The sequence below is a fragment of the Melanerpes formicivorus genome, unplaced genomic scaffold, assembly GCF_026170545.1.
Source record: "Melanerpes formicivorus ecotype bairdi unplaced genomic scaffold, bMelFor1.0.p_v2 SCAF_206, whole genome shotgun sequence".
Classification (NCBI taxonomy): domain Eukaryota; kingdom Metazoa; phylum Chordata; class Aves; order Piciformes; family Picidae; genus Melanerpes; species Melanerpes formicivorus.
In genome coordinates this window covers 139,936-162,930 of record NW_027142558.1, presented here as the reverse complement: position 1 = coordinate 162,930, position 22,995 = coordinate 139,936, and the positions used below count along the sequence as shown (strand labels likewise).

At 57.4% G+C, this 22,995-nt stretch overlaps 2 protein-coding genes across 2 annotated transcripts in view; one reads left to right on the top strand and one right to left on the bottom strand.

The window, feature by feature from the left end:
- LOC137457881 (zinc finger protein 850-like) overlaps window positions 1-22,995 on the top strand; it is a gene marked incomplete at its 5' end in the record, with an annotated part of 203,219 nt that overhangs the window by 108,329 nt on the left and 71,895 nt on the right. The gene's annotated exons all lie outside the window — the stretch shown is intronic.
- Window positions 2,128-20,550, bottom strand: LOC137457880 (oocyte zinc finger protein XlCOF6-like). The gene is made up of 3 exons (XM_068169625.1): window positions 20,461-20,550; window positions 6,462-6,551; window positions 2,128-5,895 (listed from the first exon to the last, which is right to left on the bottom strand). The coding sequence occupies exon 3, from the start codon at window positions 5,868-5,870 to the stop codon at window positions 4,344-4,346; it is 1,527 nt and encodes a 508-aa protein (XP_068025726.1). The 5' UTR covers window positions 5,871-5,895; window positions 6,462-6,551; window positions 20,461-20,550; the 3' UTR covers window positions 2,128-4,343.

Here is a 22,995-nt window from a genome sequence, read left to right as displayed (position 1 = left end):
AGGTCTGCTTGGTGGTTGTGCTTGTGCTCCTCTGTAGCTCTGCTCTTGGGGATGTGTGCAGCCATGTGCCGTGCCTTTGTTGGCAGCCTGTCCAGGTGGGCAGCGATGTCTTGCTACAGGTCAGCGGCCCAAACAGGCTTCCCTTTTCTCTGCCTCTCGTTCCTCCTCCATTCCTTCAGCCACCCCCACAAGGCATTGGCTACCATCCAGGAGTCAGTGTAGAGGTACAGCACTGGCCAGTTCTCTCGTTCTGCTATATCCAGGGCCAGCTGGACAGCTTTTACCTCTGTGTACTGACTGGATTCGCCTTCTCCATCCCTTGCTTCTGCCACTTGCCTTGTTGAGCTCCAGACAGCTGCCTTCCATCTCCGCTTGCTTCCTACAAGCCAGCAGGACCCATCTGTAAATAGAGCATAGCCCTTCTCGTTGTCAGGGAGATCATTGTATGGGGGAGCCTCCTCAGCACAGCTCACTGTCTGGCCTGGTGGCATTCCCAAGTCAGCACCCTCTGGCCTGTTGGGGATAACTTCCACTGTGCCAGGGCATTTGAAGCTCCCTATCTGAGCTCGCTGAGTTATCAGGGCCATCCACTTGCTCCAGGTGGCATCTGTGGCATGATGTGGGGCTGATCCTCTCCCTTAGAACATCCAGGTCAGGACTGGAAACCTTGGAGCTAGAAATAGAGGTGACTCAGTCCCAATGACCTCAGAGGCAGCCTGGACACCCTCATAGGCAGCTAGGATTTCCTTCTCTGTCATGCTGTAGTTGGCCTCACAGCCTTTTTAGCCCTTCCTCCAGAAACCTAGGGGCCTGCCCCTTGTTTCAGCAGCAACCTTCTGCCACAAGCTCCACATAGGACCATTCTCACCGGTCGCAGTGTACAGCATGGACCACCTCTCGTTTTACCTGATCAAATGCCACCTGCTGCTCAGGTCCCTACACAAAATCATTTTTCTTCCTTGTTACATGGAAGAGAGGTTTCACAATTTGACTGTACCTGGGAATGTGCATTTTCCAGAAGCCCACAAGCCCCAAAAATGACTGTGTCTCTTTCTTGTTCCTGGGTTGCACCATAGTGGCTACCCTGTTCACCATCTCCTGAGGGATGTGGCGACAGCCATCCTGCCATTGAACACCCAGGAACTGGATCTCCCTAGTAGGCCCTTGGACCTTGCTTCTCTTGATGGCCAAGCCAGCCTCTAGCAGGATGTCGATTATCCTCTTACCCTTCTGGTAAACTTCCTCTGCTGTCTCACCCCATACAATGATGTCATTAATTAACTGCAGATGCTCAGGGGCTCCACCTTTCTCTAAGGCAGTCTGGATCACCTCATGGCAGATAGTTGAGCTATGGACCCAGCCCTGAGGCAACTCATTCCATTGGTACTGTCCTCCCCTCCAGGTGAAAGTAAACTGTGGCCTGCATTCTTCTGCAATGAGGATGGAGAAAAAGGCATTAGCAATGTCACTTGTGGCATACCACTTGGCCCCCTTCAATTCCAGCTCATACTGGAGCTCCAGCATGTCTGGCATGGCAGCGCTGATTGGAGGAGTCACTTCATTCAGGCCCCAGTAGTCCACGGTCAGTCTCCATTCCCCATTTGCCTTCCACACTGGCCATATCGGGCTGTTGAAGGGTGAGTGAGCCTTGCTGATCACCTTCTGGCTCTCCAGTTGTTGAATCAGTTGGTGTATGGGGTGCAGAGAGTCCCTGTTGGTCCTGGATTGCCTGCGATGTACTATGCCAGAGGCAAGAGGGAACTTCAAATCCTGCACCTTATGGCTGCCCACTACGGAGGGGTCATCCGACAGCTTGGGCATGGTGGACAGCTGTTCTTTGCCTGTAGTCTCTACAGCTGCCACCCCAAATGCCTACTTGTGCCCCTTAGGTTCCTTGAAGCATCCCTCCCACAGAAGGTCAATGCCAAGAAACAAGGTGCATCTGGACAAGTCACTAGGTTGTGCTTTCCCCATTGTGACGATTTAAGCCTTAACTGGGAGTTAAGAGCTCAGATGGGGAAAAGGCTGAGAATCTCTCCCCCACTCCCCCCTCCTCCCTCCCAACAGAGAGGGAAAAAAAAAAGGAAGAAGCAAATTCACCAAACAATAATTTGGAGTTGGTTTGGAAGTAGAGAGGTGAAGAGTTTTCTTTAAACAATAGATATATAACAATAAGAGGTAAGGTTTACAAGGGCAAGGAACAAGGATGGATGGAAGGGGGACAAAAAAGAATAATACAAAACCAGTCTCTCTCTGAAGAGGCACAGAGGCAGCAGGGAGAAGGATCAGACCTGACCAGGTGGTGGAGGAGCTGGAAAGCAGCCACAGTAGCTCTCATCCAGGGGAGGCAGGAGCCAAAAAGGAGAGCTAACAGCTGCAATGTCCTGCTTTTCATGCCCTATTTGGGCAGGGAGGGGGGAGTGGAACAGATTCAGCTTCCCAGGGGGAAAAACACCCTGCAGGGAAGGCAAAGTACCAGCAAGCCCTCCCCCCTGCTTTGTTTTTTTGTTTTCAGAATGGGTGTTAACCCAGCACAATTAGGAAGAGTGTGGCCAGCAGGAGCAGGGAAGTCATTCTGGCCCTGTACACTGCACTGGTTAGGCCACACCTTGAGTGCTGTGTCCAGTTCTGGGCCCCTCAGTTTAGGAAGGAGGTTGACTTGCTGGAAGGTGTCCAGAGAAGAGCAACAAAGTTGGTGAGGGGTTTGGAACACAAGCCCTATGAGGAGAGACTGAGGGAGCTGGTGTTGCTTAGCCTGGAGAAGAGGTTGCTTATTGCTCTCTCCAACTCCCTGAAGGGAGGTTGCAGCCGGGTGGGGTTTGTTCTCTTCTCCCAGGTAACCAGCACCAGAATAAGAGGACACAGTCTCAAGCTTCACTAGGGGAGGTTTAGGCTGGAGGTTAGGAGGAATTTCTACAGAGAGAGAGTGATTGCCCATTGGAATGGGCTGCCTGGGGAGGTGGTGGAGTCACCATTATTGGAGGTGTTCAGGAGGAGACTTGATAGGGTGCTTGGTTGCATAGTTTAGTTGATTAGGTGGTGTTGGATGATAGGTTGGACACGATGATCTTGAAGGTCTCTTCCAACCTGGTTTATTCTATTCTATTCTCTGCACATTGGATATCTCCAAACTGTGCCTGTGGCAGTTATTTGTGGGGAGAGGTCTCTCCAGCTTAAGACCATGACATTTGCACAGGCACTTTCAGCTCCCAAGGCAGCATCTTGAGCACAGGGCTTGTGGATTTGTGCAGCAGCTCAGCCAGCTCCAGCTTGCGTAGCAACAGCTCAGTTCTGCCAGGCACATTGCTTAGAGCTGCAGAGCCAAGCTGAGATACAAGTGTAAGACAAACATCCTCGGCGATCATTTCTGGGCACTGTGGTCAGGCACAGTATCCTTTCTTGCAGTGTTTTCACTCTTTACAGTCTTAAAGCTCCTAAAACCTTTTTAACACTCAAAGAAATCTCTTCCCATTTCTGGGTGAGTGGAAAGCTTGAGGGAAGCCCCAGGTCAGCAGGAATGCATCAGGAACACTGCTGAGCTAGGGAGAAGGCTTTTGGAAGCCCCAGGCCTGCTGGAAAGAACCAGAGCCCTGTAGTGGAAAGCTGACAGAAGCTTTCTGAGGGCTTCCAAAGACCTTCCTGAGATCCCCTCTATACCCTCCAATGATTCTGAAAATCAGTCCTAGAACCCTCCAGGCCTCCCAGAACACATAATATCCCTTGACACAATGAAAAAATCACTCTGAGATGTCCCTGAGACCGCTCCCAGCAAGACACTCTCAAGACTCTTTTGACAATCTCATTTTCACCTCCCTGAACTGGGCACACAGCTCCAGACCCATTCCTAGGGAACAAATGCCCTTAACATTTGGGCATTGTGGGCAGGAATGTCTGAAAGAAAAGCAAACAGACAGGATTTGGGTAACTTTGGCTTTGTATCAACACAACTGGGCAACGGACAGAGGGATTTTTATCCCAGGGAGACAGAAATTGGGGAAGAACCAGAAAAACCCTGGCAAAGTTCAGCCCAGCTCTAATGTCTGCTACAGTTGCGCTGACTCAGCACTGCAATTGTTCTCATCAGCACTAATTGGTGTTCAGAAGGGCAGGAGGCATGTATTTCTGCCAGATCCCCCAGCCTCTGAAAAATGCAGAGGGAAAGGAAGAGATTCTGGTTCAATCTGCTGGAAAGGCTCTCAGGCAGGTTAGAATTATGCCAATCGACCCAGGGTAGATCTATTTGCACCTCCTCTGCACTGTGGCCTGCTCACTGGTGTGGCTGCAGCAGCGATTAGTGAGGTATCCCTTTGCGTGAAGCTCTTCTCGCAGTCAGCACAGGTGAACTACTTCTGTCCAGTGTGCACACGAAGGTGCCAGTTCAGGTATCTCTTCTGGGTGAATCCCTTTCCGCAGTCAGCACAGGTGAAAGGCTTCTCGCCTGTGTGCAGAAGACGGTGCTGGGTGAGTTGTCCCTTCCGAGTGAATCTCTTGCCACAGTCGGCACAGGTGAAAGGCTTCTCGCCTGTGTGCACAAGATGGTGCTGGGTGAGTTGTCCCTTCCGAGTGAATCCCTTGCCACAGTCGGCACAGGTGAAAGACTTCTCACCAATGTGCACAGGACGGTGCTGGGTGAGATGTGAAAGGAATCTAAATCTCTTGCCGCAGTCGGCACAGCTGTACGGTTTGTCACCGCTGTGGATGAGTTGGTGCTGGATGAATTTCGTGCTGTTGGTGAAGTTCTTGCCGCACTCAGCACAGGGGAACAGATTCTCTCCGGTGTGGATACGGCGGTGGATGGTGAGGGTGGAGCAGCTTTTGAAACTTTTGCCGCAGTCTCTGCAGGTGAAGGACTTCTCAGTACTGTGCACACTGTGGTGCTTGGTGAGGGAAGACTTGTGAGTGAAAGTCTTGCCACACTCAGCACAGCTGTACGACCTCTCACCGGTGTGGGTGCGAAGGTGCTGAGTGAGGTTAGAGCTGCAGGCAAAACTCTTGCCGCAATGGGTACAGCTGTATGGCCTCTCACCAGTGTGGGTACGGAGGTGCTCAGTGAGGTTAGAGCTGCAGGCAAAGCTCTTGCCGCAGTCGGCACAGCTGTAGGGTTTGTCCCCGCTGTGGATGAGTTGGTGCTGGAGATACACAGTGCTGGTGGTGAAGCTCTTGCCGCACTCAGCACAGGGGAACAACTTTTCTCCAGTGTGGATGCGGCGGTGGATGGTGAGACTGCGGCTGGTTTTGAAGGTTTTGGTGCAGTCCCTGCAGGTGAAGGACTTCCCAGTGCTGTGCACACTCTGGTGCTGCCTGAGGGTGGACATGTGAGTGAAGCTCTTGCCACAGATGTCACAGGAGAAGGCCTTCTCCCCAGTGTGGGTGAGGCAGTGCCGCGTGAGATGACAGCGCCGAGTAAAGCTCTGCCCACAGTCAGCACAGGTGAAAGATTTTCCTCTAGTGTGAGTGAGGCAGTGCCGGGTGAGATCACAGCTCCGTTTGAACCTCTTGCCACAGTTCCCACAGACAAAGGGCCGGGGGCCAGGGTGGGGGCAGTGGTGCTTCAGTGGCTCTGAGCCACGTGGGAAGCTCTGCCCACAGTCAGAGCACTGATTCAGCTGCTTGCGTGGCACTGAGGGACCTGCTCTGGCTTCATCCTCCTCCATACATTCCTTCTCATCCTGGTCACCTTCATCCTCATCCTTATCTTCCTCTTCATACTCATTCTCCTCATAGTCATCATTCTCGTCAGCAGCAGCATCCTCCATCTTGATCTCTACCTCCTCATCCTCCTCTCCCTTGGGGCTGCATGTTGGCAGCTCCAACTTTATCTCTGGGTGCTGCTTCTCCTCCCAGCTCTTGTCTGGGTCCTGTGAGGCCATACTATGCCAGGAAGGGGTCACAGCTCTGCAATAGGGAAGATGGAAACACCTGAGCCCAGGACCTCAAACACTGTGATCCTGCCTGGGTCATGACAGTCCCAGACTCCCAACACCTGCCAACACCCAGCTGGAGGAAAGAATGCAGAGGGGACCTCAAACATAAATTTTTTGCAGTGGTGTGGGCACAGAACACTAATACCTGTGCTGAGACCCCAGGTTCCTGTGATCAGTGGCCAGAGGTACCCTGGGGCTTACAAGTGGTCTTGTCCCACTCTCCTCAAGCCTGGTGGCATTGGCAGGGTGGTTCCTGGCCCAGGCCCTCTCAATTGATCTTTCCTGGTTCATGCAATGGAGGCAGCAGCAATGACCAAGGAACACAAAACCACCTCCAACCTTCTCCCACCACCCTCCATATCCCAACCCCAAAAATCACCTCCTGCACAAAACTGACCCCCAGCAGCCTGGAGAGTTCCCAGGCTCTCATCACAGCTGATGTCCCTTAGAGACCCTGGTGGGCAGGAGGAGCTGGAGAAGACTGAGAGATGCTCTGGGGCCTGGGGTCCTCCTGTTGCCCCACTCTGGGTTCCTTACCTGCTGGGCTGCTCCAAGGGGCAGATCTGCAAACTCCACTGTTCCCCAGCACACAAGGGCAGGGATGATGGTGGAAGAAGGACTCAGTCCCTGCAAGAGAGAAGCAGAGGGCTCAGAGGAGAGCACTGACCTTCAAGGGATGGCTCAACACTGCCCAGGAGCAGGCAGCACAGCTCAGCCTTGCTGGGGGCAGCTACCGAACCCAGCAGCACAGGCACAGCACACAGCCAGGGCTGCTCAAGATGGAAGACCTCAACAAGTGCAGACTCAGCTCCTTGCCCAGCACACAGCCCCCAGCACACAGCTGCAGGCCAGCATCATAACACAGCTGCCTCCACACAGCCTCTCCCAGCCCTTGCCTAAAGCTTCCTCCCACTGCCTGCCCAGACCTCTGCTGCCTGCAGCTGCATTTCACAGCAGATCTTGCTCTGGCCACAGCTCTCCTCCCTAGCCCTACCCCCACCACACCCACTCTGTGCTCACCTTTGACCTGCACACAGCTCTCTGCTGCCCACTCCCCAAGAGAAGTTCACAGCAGTCCTCAGGACACAGACAAAGGGAGGTTAACGATCTCTGCAGATGCAGCAAAGGGGGAAGGGACTTGGGCAGCTTCTTGTTAAACCTCTTCAGCCCTCACTGGGATGCTAGAGGACTCTCTGGCTCCTGCCCAAACCTCACACCTCCAGCACCCTTCACACACCTGCAGCCCAAAGAGACTCAGTGGAAAGGGTTTGGCTTCCTTCTCTCCCTGACCATTTCTCTCACCTTGCTCTTTGCAGTTCTCCTGGAGCTGCTACTCCACAGCCCCAAGAGAAAAATGAGGTTTGGTGGGAGGGTACAGTACTCATGGGCTGCTGTTCATCTCCCAGCTGACACAGGCAGAGCTGCAGCACAATTCACTCCTTTCACCTCCTGAAATGCTGCCAGATTCTGCCATTTCCTGCACACACATTTGCCACCTGGGCCCTGCATCCTCTCCCCTTTTGGGGGGACAAGGCCTAATTCCTGCCTGACCACTCCCAGGCCCTTCCCTCATTCCCAGCCCATCCATGGCCCTGCTGCCTTGGCTGTCCCATGGCCCTGTGTCCCCCACCTCCACTGCCACTGCAGCTGGAAGGGTGGAGTGGGAAATGCTGTGGCTGAGGAAGCATCTAAGGAACTGGGCTGGAAGCAGCAGCACAAGAATGGAAGGGGCTTGAGACTAAAGGCTGGGATCAGCTGGAGGGCTGAAAGAACAGCACCAAGCCAAGGGGGGGTTACAGATGAGGGCTGAGGAGGGACCCTGCAGACACCTCAGGCAGCAACTGATGAGAGGAAGGGGGACAGAGAGGGAGTGAGACCTCAGCTGACTCCTGCCATGGGGGATGGCTGGGCTGTGTGGCTAGGAGCCCTGAGTGCCTGCTTGGGCTGTGCTGCATGTCAGGAGGGGACAGGGGACTGTCCTGAGCCAGGCAGGGTTTGCAGCTTTGAGCTTCAGGGGTCAGTTGTTGCCAGCACCATTGTAGGCCAGAGCCAGGCAGAGCCACACAGCTGCTGAACTAAGCCCTCCCACCCCCTGCAGCCTTCACCCTCCATCTCTCCATCCATTGCTCCATCTCCACTCACTTGCTGCCCTCTAAGAGTCCCCAGGGTCCCACAGCATCACCAGGGCTGATCTACACAGCCAGCAGGGCCCAACAGAAGCCCCTGGATGAGAACATGGAGGAGAATCCCTGTGGTGGGTGGAAGGCACTGGGATGTCTTACACCAGAGAGTAGAGACCTCCAGAAGGGACAGCAGAGTCCAGAGGGACACCACAAAGTGTCATCTAGCTTAGTTCATTCCCACAAGGCCTGCACTCACTCTCTACAAAGGAACAGCACAGGCTCTCCAATCTCCTTTGCCCTTCCTCTCTGCTCCCAGGAACAGCTTCTGGGATCTCTCTCTGCAGAGGAGCTTTGAGGCCTTGGCAATGCTGCCAACTGCGGCCTGCAGCAGCCTGGCTCACCTGGGAGCTGCCTACCAGAATCTGTAACTGCAGCTCTTGGGGATGGGGGAGGAGGGGCAGAGAGGCATGGGGGAGGGGGAAGGCATTTGGGGCCTGGGCTGCACCAAAAGCAGCATGGCCACAGATGGACAGAGGCCATCCTGGCACTTGGCTCTGCTCTGCTGAGACTTCACCTGCAGCACTGCAGCCAGCTCTGGAGACCTCAACACAGGAAGGACATGGACCTGATGGAGAGGGCCCAGAGGAGGGACACAAAAATGATCAGAGGCTTGGAGTAGCTCTGCTGCCAGGACAGGCTGAGGGAGCTGGGGGTGATCAGCCTGCAAAGGAGAAGAGAAGACTCTGGGGAGACCTAAGAGTGACCTTCTGGTACCTGAAGAGGGCTACAAGAAGGCTGCAGAGGGACTCTTTGCAAAGCCTGCAGGGATAGCACCAGAGGCAATGGCTTCAAACTAGAGCAGAGCAGATTGAGATTGGAGGTGAGGAACAAGTTCTGCACCAGGAGGCTGCTGGAACACTGCAACAGGTTGCCCAGGGAGGGGCTTGAGGGCCCAGCCCTGCAGAGGTTCAAGGTGAGGCTGGACAGGGCTCTGGGCAACCTGAGCTAGTGCAGGATGTCCCTGATGACTGCAGAGGGGCTTGGACTGCAGCACCTTTGCAGCTCCCTTCCAACCCAAACCACTCTAGCATTCTAGGAGTCTAAGTGCAGCCTCCAGGGAGAGCAGGAAAAAGATGAGGCAGAGGAGGACAATGGAGAGTACAAGGAGGAGAAGAATCAAAATCTCTTCCTAACTCCTCCAAACCTCTGCCAAATTCCTGGAAAGCTCTTCCAGCTCTGCAGAGTTCATTCTGAAGAGAGCTGAGGGAGTTGCTAGGCTCAGGGATGTCTTGCACACTCTGCACAAATGCTCCAGAAGCTTTCCAAGTGCCCTCAAAACCAGCAGCACAGCTCTGCTGCCACACAATGCCAGGCTGCAAGGGACCCCAAGGCTCAGCTGCTCCAACCTTGCCAGCTGACACTGGACTGGAAAGGAGCTGGCCCAGCCCCCTGCCAAGCTCAGCCTTCCAACTCTGCCCTGCAGGGCAATCCACCACTGCCCTGGGGAGATGATTCCAATGGCTGACTGGCAGGGAAAAGCTTTTGCCTCTGCAGGGCACTGTGCCACTTCAGCTCAACTCTTGCAGCTCAGAGCCAGCCCCCAAGCTCAAGAAGCAGCAACTAAGGCCAGAGCCAGACCCTGAGCCCAGCACCAGCCCCTGAGCTTGAGAACCAGCAGTGAACATCAGAACCACTTCCCAAGCTCAAGCAGCAAGCCCAAAGCTCAGCACCAGCCCCCAAGCTCACACACAAATCTAACATGCAGATGCAGCTCCTGGGCCTGATCAGAGCCAGCAACTAAGCTCAGAACCACTTCTCAAGCTCAACAACCAGCCCCCAAGCTCAGCACCAGCCCCTGAGCTTGAGAACCAGCAATTAAGGTCAGAAACCCTTCCTAAGCTCAACAACCAGTCTCTGAGCTCAGTGGCAGCCCCAGAGATTAAGAACCAGCCCCTGAGCCCAGAGCCAGCCCCCAAGCCCAAGAAGCAGCCCTGAGCTCAGGGAACAAGCTCCTGAGCTCAGACCCAGACCCCGAGCCCAGCACTACTTCCTGAGCTCAGAGCCAGCCCCTGAGCTCAAGAACCAACCCCCAAGGCCAGAACCACTTCCCAAGCTCAAGAACCAACCCCCAAGGCCAGAAACACTTCCCGAGCTCAAGAACCAACCCCCAAGCTCAGAGCCTGACCCCTGAACCCACAACCAGCAAGTAAGGTCAGAACCAATTTCCTTAGCTCAAGAGCCACTTCCCAAGCCCAGAACCAGGCCCCAAGCCCAGCACCAGCAACTAAGGTCAGAACCACTTCCCAGCTCGAGAACCAGCCCCCAAGCTCAAGAGCCAGCAACTAAGGTCAGAACAACTTCTCCAGATCAAGAACCAGCCCACCAGCCCCCAAGCTCACACTCAAATCTAACATGCAAACTCAGCTCCAGGACTTAGAGCCACCAACTAAGCTCAGATCCACTTCCCAAGCTTGACAGCCAGCCCCTGAGCTCAGTGCCAGCCCTCAAGCTTGAGAACCAGCACCTAAGGTCAGAACTACTTCCCAAGCTCAGAACTAGCCCCTGAGTTCTAGAGCCAGCAACTAAGGTCAGAACCACTTCCCAAGCTCAAAAAATCAGCCCCTGAGCCCAGAGCCAGCCCCTGAACTCAAGAACAAGCTCCTGAGCTCAGACCCAGACACTGAGCCCAGAACCACTTTCCGACCTCAGAGCCAACCTTGAGCTCTAGAACCAGCAACTAAGGTCAGAACCATGTCCCAAGCTCAAGAACCAAGCCCCAAGCCCAGAACCACTTCCCAAGCTCAACAGCCAGCCCCCAATCTCAGACCTAGTCCCCAAGCCCAGAACCAGCAGCTAGGTCAGAACCTCTTCCCAAGTTCAGAGCCAGCCCCGAGCTCAAAAGCCAGGCCCTGAGGCCCAGAGCCAGACCCTAAGCTCTAGAACCATCAACTAAGATCAGAACCACTTCCCAAGCTCAAGAACCAGCTCCCAAGCTCAGAGGCCACCCCCAAGCCCATAGCCTGACCCCTGAGCCCAGAGCCAGCAATGAAGGTGAGAATTACTTCACAAGCTCAAGAACCAGCCCCCAAGCTCAGACCCAGCCCCTGAGCTCAAGAACCAGCAGCTGAGGTCAGAATTACTTCCCAAGCCCAGAGCCAGTCCCTGAGCTCAAGAGACAGCAGCTAAGGTCAGAACCACTTCCCAAGCTCAAGAACTAGCACCCAAGATCAGACCCAGACCCCAAGCCCAGAACCACTTCCTGAGCCCAGCACCAGTACCCCTAGCTCAAGAACCCAAGCTCACACTCAAATCAAAAGTGCAGACTCAGCTCCCAGGCTCAGAGCCAGCAACTAAGGTCAGAACTCATTCCCAAGGTCAGAGCCTGCCCCCAAGCTCAAAAAGCAGCAGCTGAGCCCAGAACCAATTCCTAGCCCAGAGCCAGCCCCCAAGCCCAAGAACCAGCAACTAAGACCAGAACCACTTCTCGAGCTTCACAACCAGACCCCGAGCTCACACTCAAATAAAAAGTGCAGACTCAGCTCCCAAGCTCAGAATCAGCTCCCAAGCTCAGGAATCATCAGCCAACAACACACCCAGCCCCCAAGCTCAGACCCACACCCAAGCTCAAGACCCAGCTCCCAAGCTCTTAGGGGCACCAGAGCTGCACACAGCACTCCAGCAGCTCCAAAGTTCAGAACAGGTCCTCAAGGTCAGGCCCAGATCAAAAGTGCAGACCCAGATCCCAAGCTCAGATGCAGCTCCCAAGCTAAGAACCAGCAAACAAGCTCACCCCCAGCCCCCAGGCTCAGAGCCAGTTTCACAACTTGGCTTATTTCAAGTTCCCTTCATTGCACTTCTGCTAAGTGTCCAAATTCAAGCAGCCAGAGAATGCTTTGGGCTGGAAGGGACCCCAAAGAGCAGACAGCTCCAACCCCCTGCCATGCCCACAGACACCTTCCACCACACCAGGCTGCTCAAGCCCTCATCCAACCTCACCCTCAGCACCTCCAGGGAGGGGGCAGCCAGCACCTCCCTGCCCAACCTGCTCCAGGCTCTCACCACCCCCACTCCAAACTATTGCCTCCCAAGCTCCACTCCAAATCTGCCCTCCTCAACCTTCAATCCACTCCCCCTCAGCCCATCACTCCCAGCCCCTCACAAAAGTCCCTCCACAGCTCTCCTGCAGCCCCCAGCAGCTACCACAAGGCTGCTCCAACCTCTCCCCACAGCCTTCTCATCTCCAGCCTCAGACACAACTCTTACCGACCACGCTCACAGGGGAGCTGCCACAGCCCTCCCACCACCCCCATGGCCTCCTATGCCCCCCCTCTAACAGCTCAACCTCCTGCCCCTCTTGGGGGCACCACAGCTGCACACAGCACTCCAGCTGGCAGCACACAATGCTGCCAGCACAAAAACCATTGCAGCAAAAGCCTCAACCTGTGCTCAGCTGCCAAAACCAAAGGGACCTCAACTTGGCCACACGAGAAAGGACCAAACTCAGCCAAGACACTGATCCAACACCCAAGGCTGCAAAAAACAACCAGCAACAGCTTCCAGCAACAGCAGACCTGCAGCTGGGCTGCAAAGCTCTGCAGAAGAAAACCACTCCAGAAGGGCTCCAGGGCCCCAGGGATTGCAAAGCCCAGGCTCTCACTCTCCTCCTGCACAAGGAAAGCTTCACTTGCCCACAAGAAGCCAAACACTTCCCCACACCAAGCCATCCACACCACTTGACTTTCAACCTCCTTCAAGCCCTTGCCTGGCAGCACCACTTCCTCAGCCCACAGCTCCAGCAACACCACAAGGCCTTGAAGGCTCTCCTGCACTCCACACCTCTCAGCCACACCCACACCCCTTGGCCACCCACAACCCAACAAGCTTCCTGCTCACCACTTCTCTTCCCAAGCCTCACCTCCCTTTGGCCCTCTCAGCACACCACCAACTGACCCCAGAAGGCTCCAGCTGACAGCACTGCTTGCAAGAATCCCAGGCACTTCCAAGGGCAGACTAGGAGCCCAGAGGCAAAACCCAAACCTTTCCCCTCTCCACAGGACTCTCTCCCATTTCCCATTCTTCCCAGCACCTCCAGCACCTAAGATGCATTTGCTCTGGGGCAGCTTCCTCACACAGCCACACAATTGCCTGGCCTGCAAAAGACCTCTCTCAGCACTCAGGCCAACTGCCAGCCCCAACACCACCAGGGACACCAAACCATGGCCCCATGGCCACACCTTGCTGCAACACCTCCAGCCATGGCCACTCCACTGCCTCCCTGGGCAGCCTCTGCCAGGCCCTGACCACTCTGCCACCAAACTCATTCCTCCTCCTCTCCAACCTAAGCCTCCCCTGACACAATTTCAGGCCAATTGCTCTCCTTCTATCACCTGAGATTAGGCACAAGAGCCCAACCCCCACCTCACTGCAGCCTCCTTGCAGGCAGCTCCAGAGGCCAAGGAGGGCTCCCCTCAGCCTCCTCTTCTTCACACTAAACACCCACAGCTCCCTCACCTGCTCCTCTCAGCCCTGCTCTCCAGACCCTTCCACACCTTTCTTGCCCTTCTCTGCACCTGCTCCAGACCCTCAAAGTCCTTCTTGGAGTCAGGGGCCCAAAACTGACCCCAGCATTCCAGGGGTGGCCTCCCCAGGGCCCAGGGCAGGAGGACAATCCCTGCCCTGGCCCTGCTGGACACAGCACTGCTGAGACTTGCAGAGCACTGCAATTGCTTTGCTCACTTGCAGCAATCATTTCCTTCCCTTCCCAGCTCATTGCACAGCAAACAGCAGCAAGGGAATTGCTTTGGCTTCTGCTGAAGCTCCTCCAAGGAAGCTGCAGGACTTCTCACCACCAAAACCATCAACAACAGGCTGCCCCCAGCCCAAGCCAAACCTTTCAGTCCAAGTCAATGCAGTTCCTCAGCCACAAGCAGACACTCAACAGCTCAGCCTCATTTGGCTGCCTGCCAGCAAGCATTTCCCCAGGGGCAGAGCAGCTGCAGCACAGCAGTCTGCTTCTGACCATGCTTCCTGCCAGCACAGCTGACAAAAGCTCTGCACAGCTCTCAGCCTGCAGCCACACAGCAAAAGCTCCTCCTGCCCTGAGCCTTTCTGTGCTCAGGAGGCCTGCAGAGAAACTGAGAAGCACTCTGCAACCCCCCAGGGAATCTTTGTGCCTCAAGAGCTTGCAGAGCACAGAGGGCTTGGAGGGGTGTTCTGGGCAGGGGGGCTGTGGGTTTGGGGTGATTCTGACACCTCCTTAACCTCTCTGCCCAGCTCTGCAGAAGGCCCAGCACCAGGGGCAGGCACTGTGCTGCCAGCCCAAGGGCTGAGGCAGGAGCACCCCTGGCTGCTGGCCCAGCACAGCCAGCTGCAGGCATTGGCACTCTGGGGGGGGATAAAGCCCTGAACCCCCCAAGCAGCCTCCCCCAGCTCCCTGTGCCACCCCAGGCAGCCCATGCTGCACCCTGCCACAAGCAGCAGGAGCCCAAAATGCCCCCAGGGAAACCACAACAGCAGCCTGAGAGCTAAAATGTCTCCCTGGGACCCTCAGTTACCTCCCTGCACCCCAAAGCTATCCCAAAGGAACCAACAATGGTCCCCAACACCCAGGCAGCAGGAAAGGACTCCCCCACCCCCAAGGGACCCAGCACTGGGGGGGACTGTAGAGGGATTCTGGGGGGCTGGGCCCATGGCAGTGCCATTTGGGACCCTGCCTGACCTGGGGGCAAAGACGACTTGGGGGGGCAGCAACATTTGGGGACCCTCCTGTTCTTCCCTCCCCACTCCAGCTGGGCACTCCTCCAGTGCCACCCAAGTTGGGGACCCCACTGCCCTGGGGGTACCCCCCCACCTCCTGGCCTCCTCTCACCAGTAGCCTCTCTCCAAATGGGGGCTCCTGCCCAGGAGGCCACCCCAGCCCCAAGCCCTGGGCTCACAGACCAGGCCAGGCCAGGCTCTGAGGTGCTCTGTGGCCAAGCCAAGCTGAGTCCAGCACCAAGCCACTGCTGCACCCCCCTGGACTCTTCCTTGGACCCCCCCAGCAAGGGCAGCGCTCAAGGAGGTGTCCTGCAGCTTGTGCAGGGATGAGAGCAGCTGAGGAGAGAGGGGAGAAGGCAAAGGGAGGGCAGAGAATGACCAGCAGAGAGCTCAGCACCACCCCAGGCTCCCAGCCAGGCTGCCAAGGTGCTGCTGGGCACCCACCGGGCTTGGCTGGGGGCAGGGCACCACTGCCAGCTGCAAGTAGCCAAAGGGGCAAGCTGGGCACACTGGGCACACTCCCACCAGGGGGAGGCAGCAGCACAGCACCACAACGAACCCCCAAACACACCCACCCCGACCCAGACCCACACACAGCTCCCCACAACCGCACCCACCCCCTCGCACCACCCCACCACTCCCCACTCCAAGCCTCACCACCCCGACCCACACCACACCCACACACAGCCTCCCCCAGCACCACCAACTCCTACCCCCAAACCCACACAGCCCCACGGGCTCCTCGCCAGCCCCTCACACGCCCCTCTCCGACCCCAAGCCCCCACCCAACCTCACACACGCCCCCACAACTCCACAGCCCCCAACAACCACCCCCCACAGCCCCACCCACACCAGCCCCACACCTCACCGAGCCCTCCTCAAGCCCAGCTCCAGGACACAGCCCTCAGCCCCACGGCAGCCCAATGCCAACCCCACCAGCCGCTCCCCCAAGCCCCAAGGGATCCCCACCCCAGCAGCCCCCACTCTGCCCCGCGCCTGCTCACACCTACCCCACAGCCCAGGCCAAAGGGGCGCACAGCAGCAGGAAGAGGAAGGACCAAGAGCTCGGAGCAGAGGCAGCTGCCGACTGCCGTCCCCTGCAGCCTCCTGGCAGCCTGGGCGAGCAGAGAGCGATGCAATGGAGGCCCCGAACCGCCCACGTTGCAGCCCAGCCCAGGCGGGGGCTGGGGCCGCAGGGGAAGCCCCGCCCACGCCCGGGCAGCCGCAGCCAATCACAGACGCCGGATTACCCCAACCACGCCTCCAAGTCCCAGCGGGGAGCTGCGGCCCTGGCTCCGCGCGGGGCATGCCGGGAGGTGCAGCTCTCAGCCAGGGCGGCGCCGTCTGGGCTGAGCTGCGCTGCGGGGGCAGGGCTGGGGCACAGCAGCTCTGCAACAGCTCTGACCCAGCAGCTGCGCACAGCTCCCAGGAGCTTTGGCTCGGCTCGGAAAGGTTGCGCAGAGGTTTCCAGGAGCTCTGCAGAGCTCCGGAGGATTTTTTTCGCTGAGGATTCTCTGCAGGGTTGGGAACCCAAAACCTCCTCCCAGCCTCTCCCAAACTCTTGCAAAGAGATTTCGATGCCTCCCGAGGGGGCTTGGGGCAGCTCCGGGGGATCTGAACGGCTCGGGAAGAGTTTTTCTGTCGCCTTCCAGAGTTTCCAGCAGGTGCTGAGGACTTTTCCGGCAGTTTTCAGCCTTTTGCAGCATTTCTGAAGGATGTTGGAGACTGCAAGAAGCCAGAGCCTGGCTGAGAGCTCTGCAGAATCAGTTTGCAGGAGCTTGGCAGCCATGGGGATGAGGTTCTGGAATTGGTTTGGGTTCGTTTTGGCACTTTTGATCATTTCCCGAAGCTCTGGGGATTATTTCCAGCCCCTTTTCCTTCCTTTTGAAGCTATTTTCCTCATTTTGGGCTGATTTTAATGGGTTTTGGGGAGATTTTGCTTAGCCTCAGGCATTTTGAATGACTTTTGAAGATAGCTTGAGTATTTTCATCTCCTTTTTCATGATTACTGAAGACATTTTGATCATTTTCAGGCCTTTTCAATGATTTTTTTGGGAGATATTTAGACCATTTTTCGGTTTTTTCTAATGATTTTTGAGGTATTTTCATTATCCCCAGGCCCTTTCAATGATTTTTGAAGTATCTTTACTCATTCCAGGTCCTTTTAGTGAGTTTTTGAAGACATTTTGATTATTTTTGTGCATATTTGATGTTTTCCTACAAGATTTTGATTCTTTTCAGGCCCTTTGAATGATCTTCAGAGAGATTTGGATCATTTTTAAGCCATTTTGTACAAAGCATTTTGAGTGCCAAAAAAAAACCTCTTTAAAATCCTCAAGTCCTCAAACAGAGCTTTTGAAGCATCTTTAGGGAGGTTTAGGAGGTTCTAATAGTTTGGAAAGTGTTAAAATCTTCTCCAAGTGCTGAAACAGCAATCCAGAGGCACAAAGCTGTCAGCTCCCTTGAGCTGCAGCTATAGAATTTGGGGGGGTTTGAGAGGTGAAGCATCAGGACTCTGGAACCTGCTGCTCCTGGCAGAGTTGATCCAATCAGAGAAGAGTTTGGGTTGGGAAACCCCCAAATTCAGCTGGCAGCTGTTGGCAGGAGGAACATTGCCCTGCTTGAAGCAGAGCCTTTGAACTGCAGCTGAGGGTTCAGAGCTGCCTTAGGAGGAGACTTGAGCCCTGGGGATGGATCCCAGTGGGAGTTGTGTTCTCAGCCCCTGAGTGCTGCTGGTTTGCCACAGGGTTTCACAGACAGACTCCCTAAGGTTGGAAAAGACCTCCAAGCTCATCAAGTCCAACCTTCTACCCACATCTCCATGACCACCAGACCATGTCCCAGAGTCCCACCTCTACTCATTTCTGGAATACACCCAGGGACAGTGACTCTCCCACCCCCCTGGGCAGCCTGCTCCAATGCCTGAACACTCTTGAAGCAACTAAATTTTTCCTCCTCTCCAACCTAAATCTCCCCTGGTACAATTTCAGGGCATTTCCTCTTGTCCTGTCATTGGTTACTTGGGAGAAGAGGCCAATATTGGCCTCACTCTGATCTCCTTTCAGGTACATGTAAAGATCAATGAAGTCTCCTCTCATCCTTCTCCTCTTCAGAATAAGCAATCCCAGGTCCCTCAGCCTCTCCTCACCAGATCTGCTCTCCAATCTCCTCACCAGCTTTGCTGCCCTTCTCTCTCCCTGCTCCAGCACCTCAGTGACTTTCTCATACTGTGATGCCCAAAGCCAAACACAGCACTTGAGATGCAGTCTCACCAGTGCTGGGGCCAGAGAGACAATCACTTCCTGCTGGTCACAGCCCTTCTGATCCAGGCCAGGATGGTGGAGGTCTTCCTAACCACCTGGGTGCACACTGGCTCATGCTCAGCTGGCTGTCTACCAACACCCCCAGGCCCTTTTCTGCTGGGCAGTTTCCAGCCACGCCGCCCCAAGCCTGCAGCCTTCACGGGGTGGTTGTGATGCTAGCACAAGAGCCAGTGCTTGGCCTTATTAAACCTTCTGGAACTGACCTTAGCCCAGCAGCCCAACCTCTCCAGACCTCTCTGCAGAGTCTTCCTACCCTGCAGCAGATCAACATTCCCACTTCATGTTGTCTGCACCTTGCTCACTCTGTAATTGCTTGCTGTTTATGTGGCAGAAGATGCAGTCAGAAATCACTTGAAGTACCACCACCATCAGGGTTTGTCTGGTGAACATTGAAAGGCTTAGAAAATACAGACCAGGGGGAAAAAAAACCCAAACCAACAAGAACACACCTAACAAACACTAAGGTGAGCATTAAAACTCCAGCTGAGTTATAGCCACCCTGGGTTTCAAATGTTTCCATGAGCAATCATAGAATCGGTTCTGGGAGCTCTGTGCTTTGCCTTGGCAGGGAGGTGAGGGAGACAAATATCTGCTGCTCAGCACTGACTAGGTCCAGCCCATGGCTGTGGTCATAGCATCATAGTCTCATAGAATCAGTCAGGGTTGGGAGGGACCACAAGGATCATCTAGTTCCAACCCCCCTGCCATGGGCAGGGACACCCCACACTAGATCAGCCTGGCCAGAGCCTCAGCCAGCCTGGGCTTAAACACCTCCAGGGACAGGGCCCCAACCACCTCCCTGGACAACCCATTCCAGGGCTTCACCACTCTCATGGGGAAGAACTTCCTCCTCACCTCCAGCCTGAATCTCCCCACCTCCAGCTTCATTCCATTCCCCCTAGTCCTATCACTGCCTGAGATCCTGAGCAGTCCCTCCCCAGCCTTCCTGCAGCCCCCTTCAGATCCTGGAAGGCCACAATGAGGTCACCTGGGAGCCTTCTTTTCTCCAGACTGAACAGCCCCAACTCCTTCAGTCTGTCCTCATAGGAGAGGTGCTCCAGCCCTCTGCTCATCCTCCTGGCCCTGCTCTGGATATGTTCCAGCATCTCTAGATCCCTCTTGTCCTAGGGGCTCCGAGGGGGGGAGAGGAGGGGGGAGAGGAGGGGGGAGAGGAGGGGGGAGAGGAGGGGGGAGAGGAGGGGGGAGAGGAGGGGGGAGAGGAGGGGGGAGAGGAGGGGGGAGAGGAGGGGGGAGAGGAGGGGGGGAGAGGAGGGGGGAGAGGAGGGGGGAGAGGAGGGGGGAGAGGAGGGGGGAGAGGAGGGGGGAGAGGAGGGGGGGAGAGGAGGGGGGAGAGGAGGGGGGAGAGGAGGGGGGAGAGGAGGGGGGAGAGGAGGGGGGAGAGGAGGGGGGAGAGGAGGGGGGAGAGGAGGGGGGAGAGGAGGGGGGAGAGGAGGGGGGAGAGGAGGGGGGAGAGGAGGGGGGAAAGGAGGGGGAGAGGAGAGGATTAACCAGGTTGGAAGAGCCCTTTGAGATCATCAAGTCCAACCTCTCACCCAGCACCATCTGATCAACTAAACCATGGCACCAAGTGCCTCATCCAGGCTCTTCCTAAGCACCTCCAGGGTTGGAGACTCCACCACCTCCCCGGGCAGCACATTCCCATGGCCAATCTCTCTCTCTATGAAGAACTTCTTCCTAACATCCAGCCTAAACCTCCCCTGGCACAGCTTGAGACTGTGTCCTCTTGTTCTGGTGCTGCTTGCCTGGCAGAAGAGACCAACCCCCACCTGGCTCCAGCCTCCCTTCAGGGAGTTGCAGACAGCAATGAGGTCTCCCCTGAGCCTCCTCTTCTCCAGGCTCAGCAACCCCAGAGCTCCCTCAGCCTCTCCTCCCAGGGCTGTGCTCCACCCCCAGTGCCAGTGCCAGCCCCGCCTGGTGCTGAGTGCGGGCAGCAGGGCTGGGATGAGAGTTGCACTCTGGACCCCGTCCCTCCCGGCCGCTCTCTGACACCTCACCGCCCCCCCCCCATTGCTGTCCCAATGCACATCCTGCACAGCACAGACTGCAAACAGCCAAGAGCTTCAGGAGCCAACCCCGCGGCCCCCAGCCCCGCCGGCACCCCCCTGCCCCTGGCCCAAGCCAAACAGAACAATTCCTCACCCTCCCCGACCCTGCCCCAGCCCCACGGAGCCCCCTGCCCCCCGCGCCCCTCCCGACCCCCAACTCCACACACGCCCCCGGCAGCCCCACGCAGCCAGAGCCTTCCCCGCTGCGCTGCCGCCGCCCTCAGCGCTCCCCGGCCCCCTCAGCCCCTCCCGCCCCGCCGCAGCTCACCAGCCGGCAGCTGCCGCTCGCCCGCCAGCACCTCCGGCACTTCTCCCGCGCTCCGGCCCCGCTGCCGCTCCCCACGGGGCAGCAACAATGGCGGCCGCGGCCGGCAGGGGCAGCTCCTGGCTGGGCCTCGGCAGCGCCCAGGGGGAGGAGCTGCCGCGCTCCCGCCGCCTCTCATTGGCTGCGGCTGCCCGGCAGTGGGCGGGGCTTCTGTTCCAGACTGCTCCCTGCTTCCGCTCCCCGTCCCACGTGGCCGCAGCAGCCGGAGGGGGCCGGGCCGGGGTCTCCCTGGCAGCGCTCTCTGCTCGCCAGCAGCCTGCCGGGGCCGGCGGCTCCCTGTGCGCTGAGCTCTTCCTCCTTCTCCTTCTCCTTCTCTGCTTCCCCCTTGTTCCGTGGTCCAGGTGGGGTGAGGGAGTCTTTGGGGCTGATTTGGGGGTCGTGGGGTGGGGATCAGGGAATGCTCTCTGGGGGGCTGCGAGGGGTCGGGAGGGTCGCTTGGGTTGGGGAAGGGTTTGTGGGGTAGGGGTCGGTGGGGCTGGGGCGGGGGGGGAGCCTCTGCGGGGATCTAGGGGGAATCGGTGGGGTTTGGTTGGGGGCTTCTGCGGATATGTGTGTGGGGGTCCGTGGGATATGGGGGAGGGCCGTGGGGTACGGGGTGGGTCTGTGAGGTCCGGGGGAGCTCTGCAAGCTTGGCGCTTGGGGTCCCTGCGGTTGGGGGAGGGGCACGTAGTGATTGTGGGGACCTCTGTGCGGGTGTGGGGGTTTGGGGTGGTCGGGGGGGGCTGTGGGGTAGGGCAGAGTTGTGCAGGGTCGGTGAGCGTCGTCTGTGCTGTTCTGGGAGGGGTCTGTGCGGTTGCGGGGCCGCGGGTGGGGTTGGGGTGGGGGCTCGGTGGGGTTCCTTGTGCTGCTGCCTCCCCCTGGTGGGGGCAGCTGCAGGCCCCCTTTGGCTGCTGCTGTGTTGCAGGCGGAGCCATTGGTGGGCTGCAGGGGCTGTCCCTGGCCCTGTGTCCCTGTGTCCCTGTGCTGGGGGCTGGGCTGGCAGCAGAGCTGAGGTGGCAGCGGCGCTGTGGGGGCTGCTGTGTGCAGGAGAGGTGGTGGTGAGCGTGGGGTGTGGCACTGGGCTTGTGTGCCCAGTGTGCCCAGCTTGCCCCTTTGGCTACTTGCAGCTGGCAGTGGTGCCCTGCCCCCAGCCAAGCCCAGTGGGTGCCCAGCAGCACCTTGGCAGCCTGGATAGGAGCCTGGGGTGGTGCTGAGCTCTCTGCTGGTCATTCTCTGCCCTCTCTTTGCCTTGTCCCCTCTCTCCTCAGCTGCTCTCATCCCTGCACAAGCTGCAGGACACCTCCTTGAGCGCTGCCCTTGCTGGGGGGGGTCCAAGGAAGAGTCCAGGGGGGTCCAGCAGTGGCTTGGTGCTGGACTCAGCTTGGCTTGGCCATAGAGCACCTCAGAGCCTGGCCTGGCCTGGTCTGTGAGCCCAGGGCTTGGGGCTGGGGTGGCCTCCTGGGCAGGAGCCCCCATTTGGAGAGAAAGGCTACTGGTGAGAGGAGGCCAGGAGGTGGGGGGGTACCCCCAGGGCAGTGGGGTCCCCAACTTGGGTGGCACTGGAGGAGTGCCCAGCTGGAGTGGGGAGGGAAGAACAGGAGGGTCCCCAAATGTTGCTGCCCCCCAAGTCTTCTTGCCCCCAGGTCAGGCAGGGTCCCAAATGGCACTGCCATGGGCCCAGCCCCCCAGAATCCCTCTACAGTCCCCCCCCCAGTGCTGGGTCCCTTGGGGGGTGGGGGAGTCCTTTCCTGCTGCCTGGGTGCTGGGGACCATTGTTGGTTCCTTTGGGATAGCTTTGGGGTGCAGGGAGGTAACTGAGGGTGCCAGGGAGGCATTTTAGCTCTCAGGCTGCTGTTGTGGTTTCCCTGGGGGCATTTTGGGCTCCTTCTGCTTGTGGCAGGGTGCAGCATGGGCTGCCTGGGGTGGCACAGGGAGCTGGGGGAGACTGTTTGGGGGTTCAGGGCTTTATCCCCCCCCAGAGTGCCAATGCCTGCAGCTGGCTGTGCTGGGCCAGCAGCCAGGGGTGCTCCTGCCTCAGCCCTTGGGCTGGCAGCACAATGCCTGCCCCTGGTGCTGGGCCTTCTGCAGAGCTGGGCAGAGAGGTTAAGGAGGTGTCAGAATCACCCCAAACCCACAGCCCCCCTGCCCAGAACACCCCTCCAAGCCCTCTGTGCTCTGCAAGCTCTTGAGGCACAAAGATTCCCTGGGGGGTTGCAGAGTGCTTCTCAGTTTCTCTGCAGGCCTCCTGAGCACAGAAAGGCTCAGGGCAGGAGGAGCTTTTGCTGTGTGGCTGCAGGCTGAGAGCTGTGCAGAGCTTTTGTCAGCTGTGCTGGCAGGAAGCATGGTCAGAAGCAGACTGCTGTGTTGAGCTGCTCTGCCTCTGGGGAAATGCTTGCTGGCAGGCAGCCAAATGAGGCTGAGCTGTTGAGTGTCTGCTTGTGGCTGAGGAACTGCATTGACTTGGACTGAAAGGTTTGGCTTGGGCTGGGGGCAGCCTGT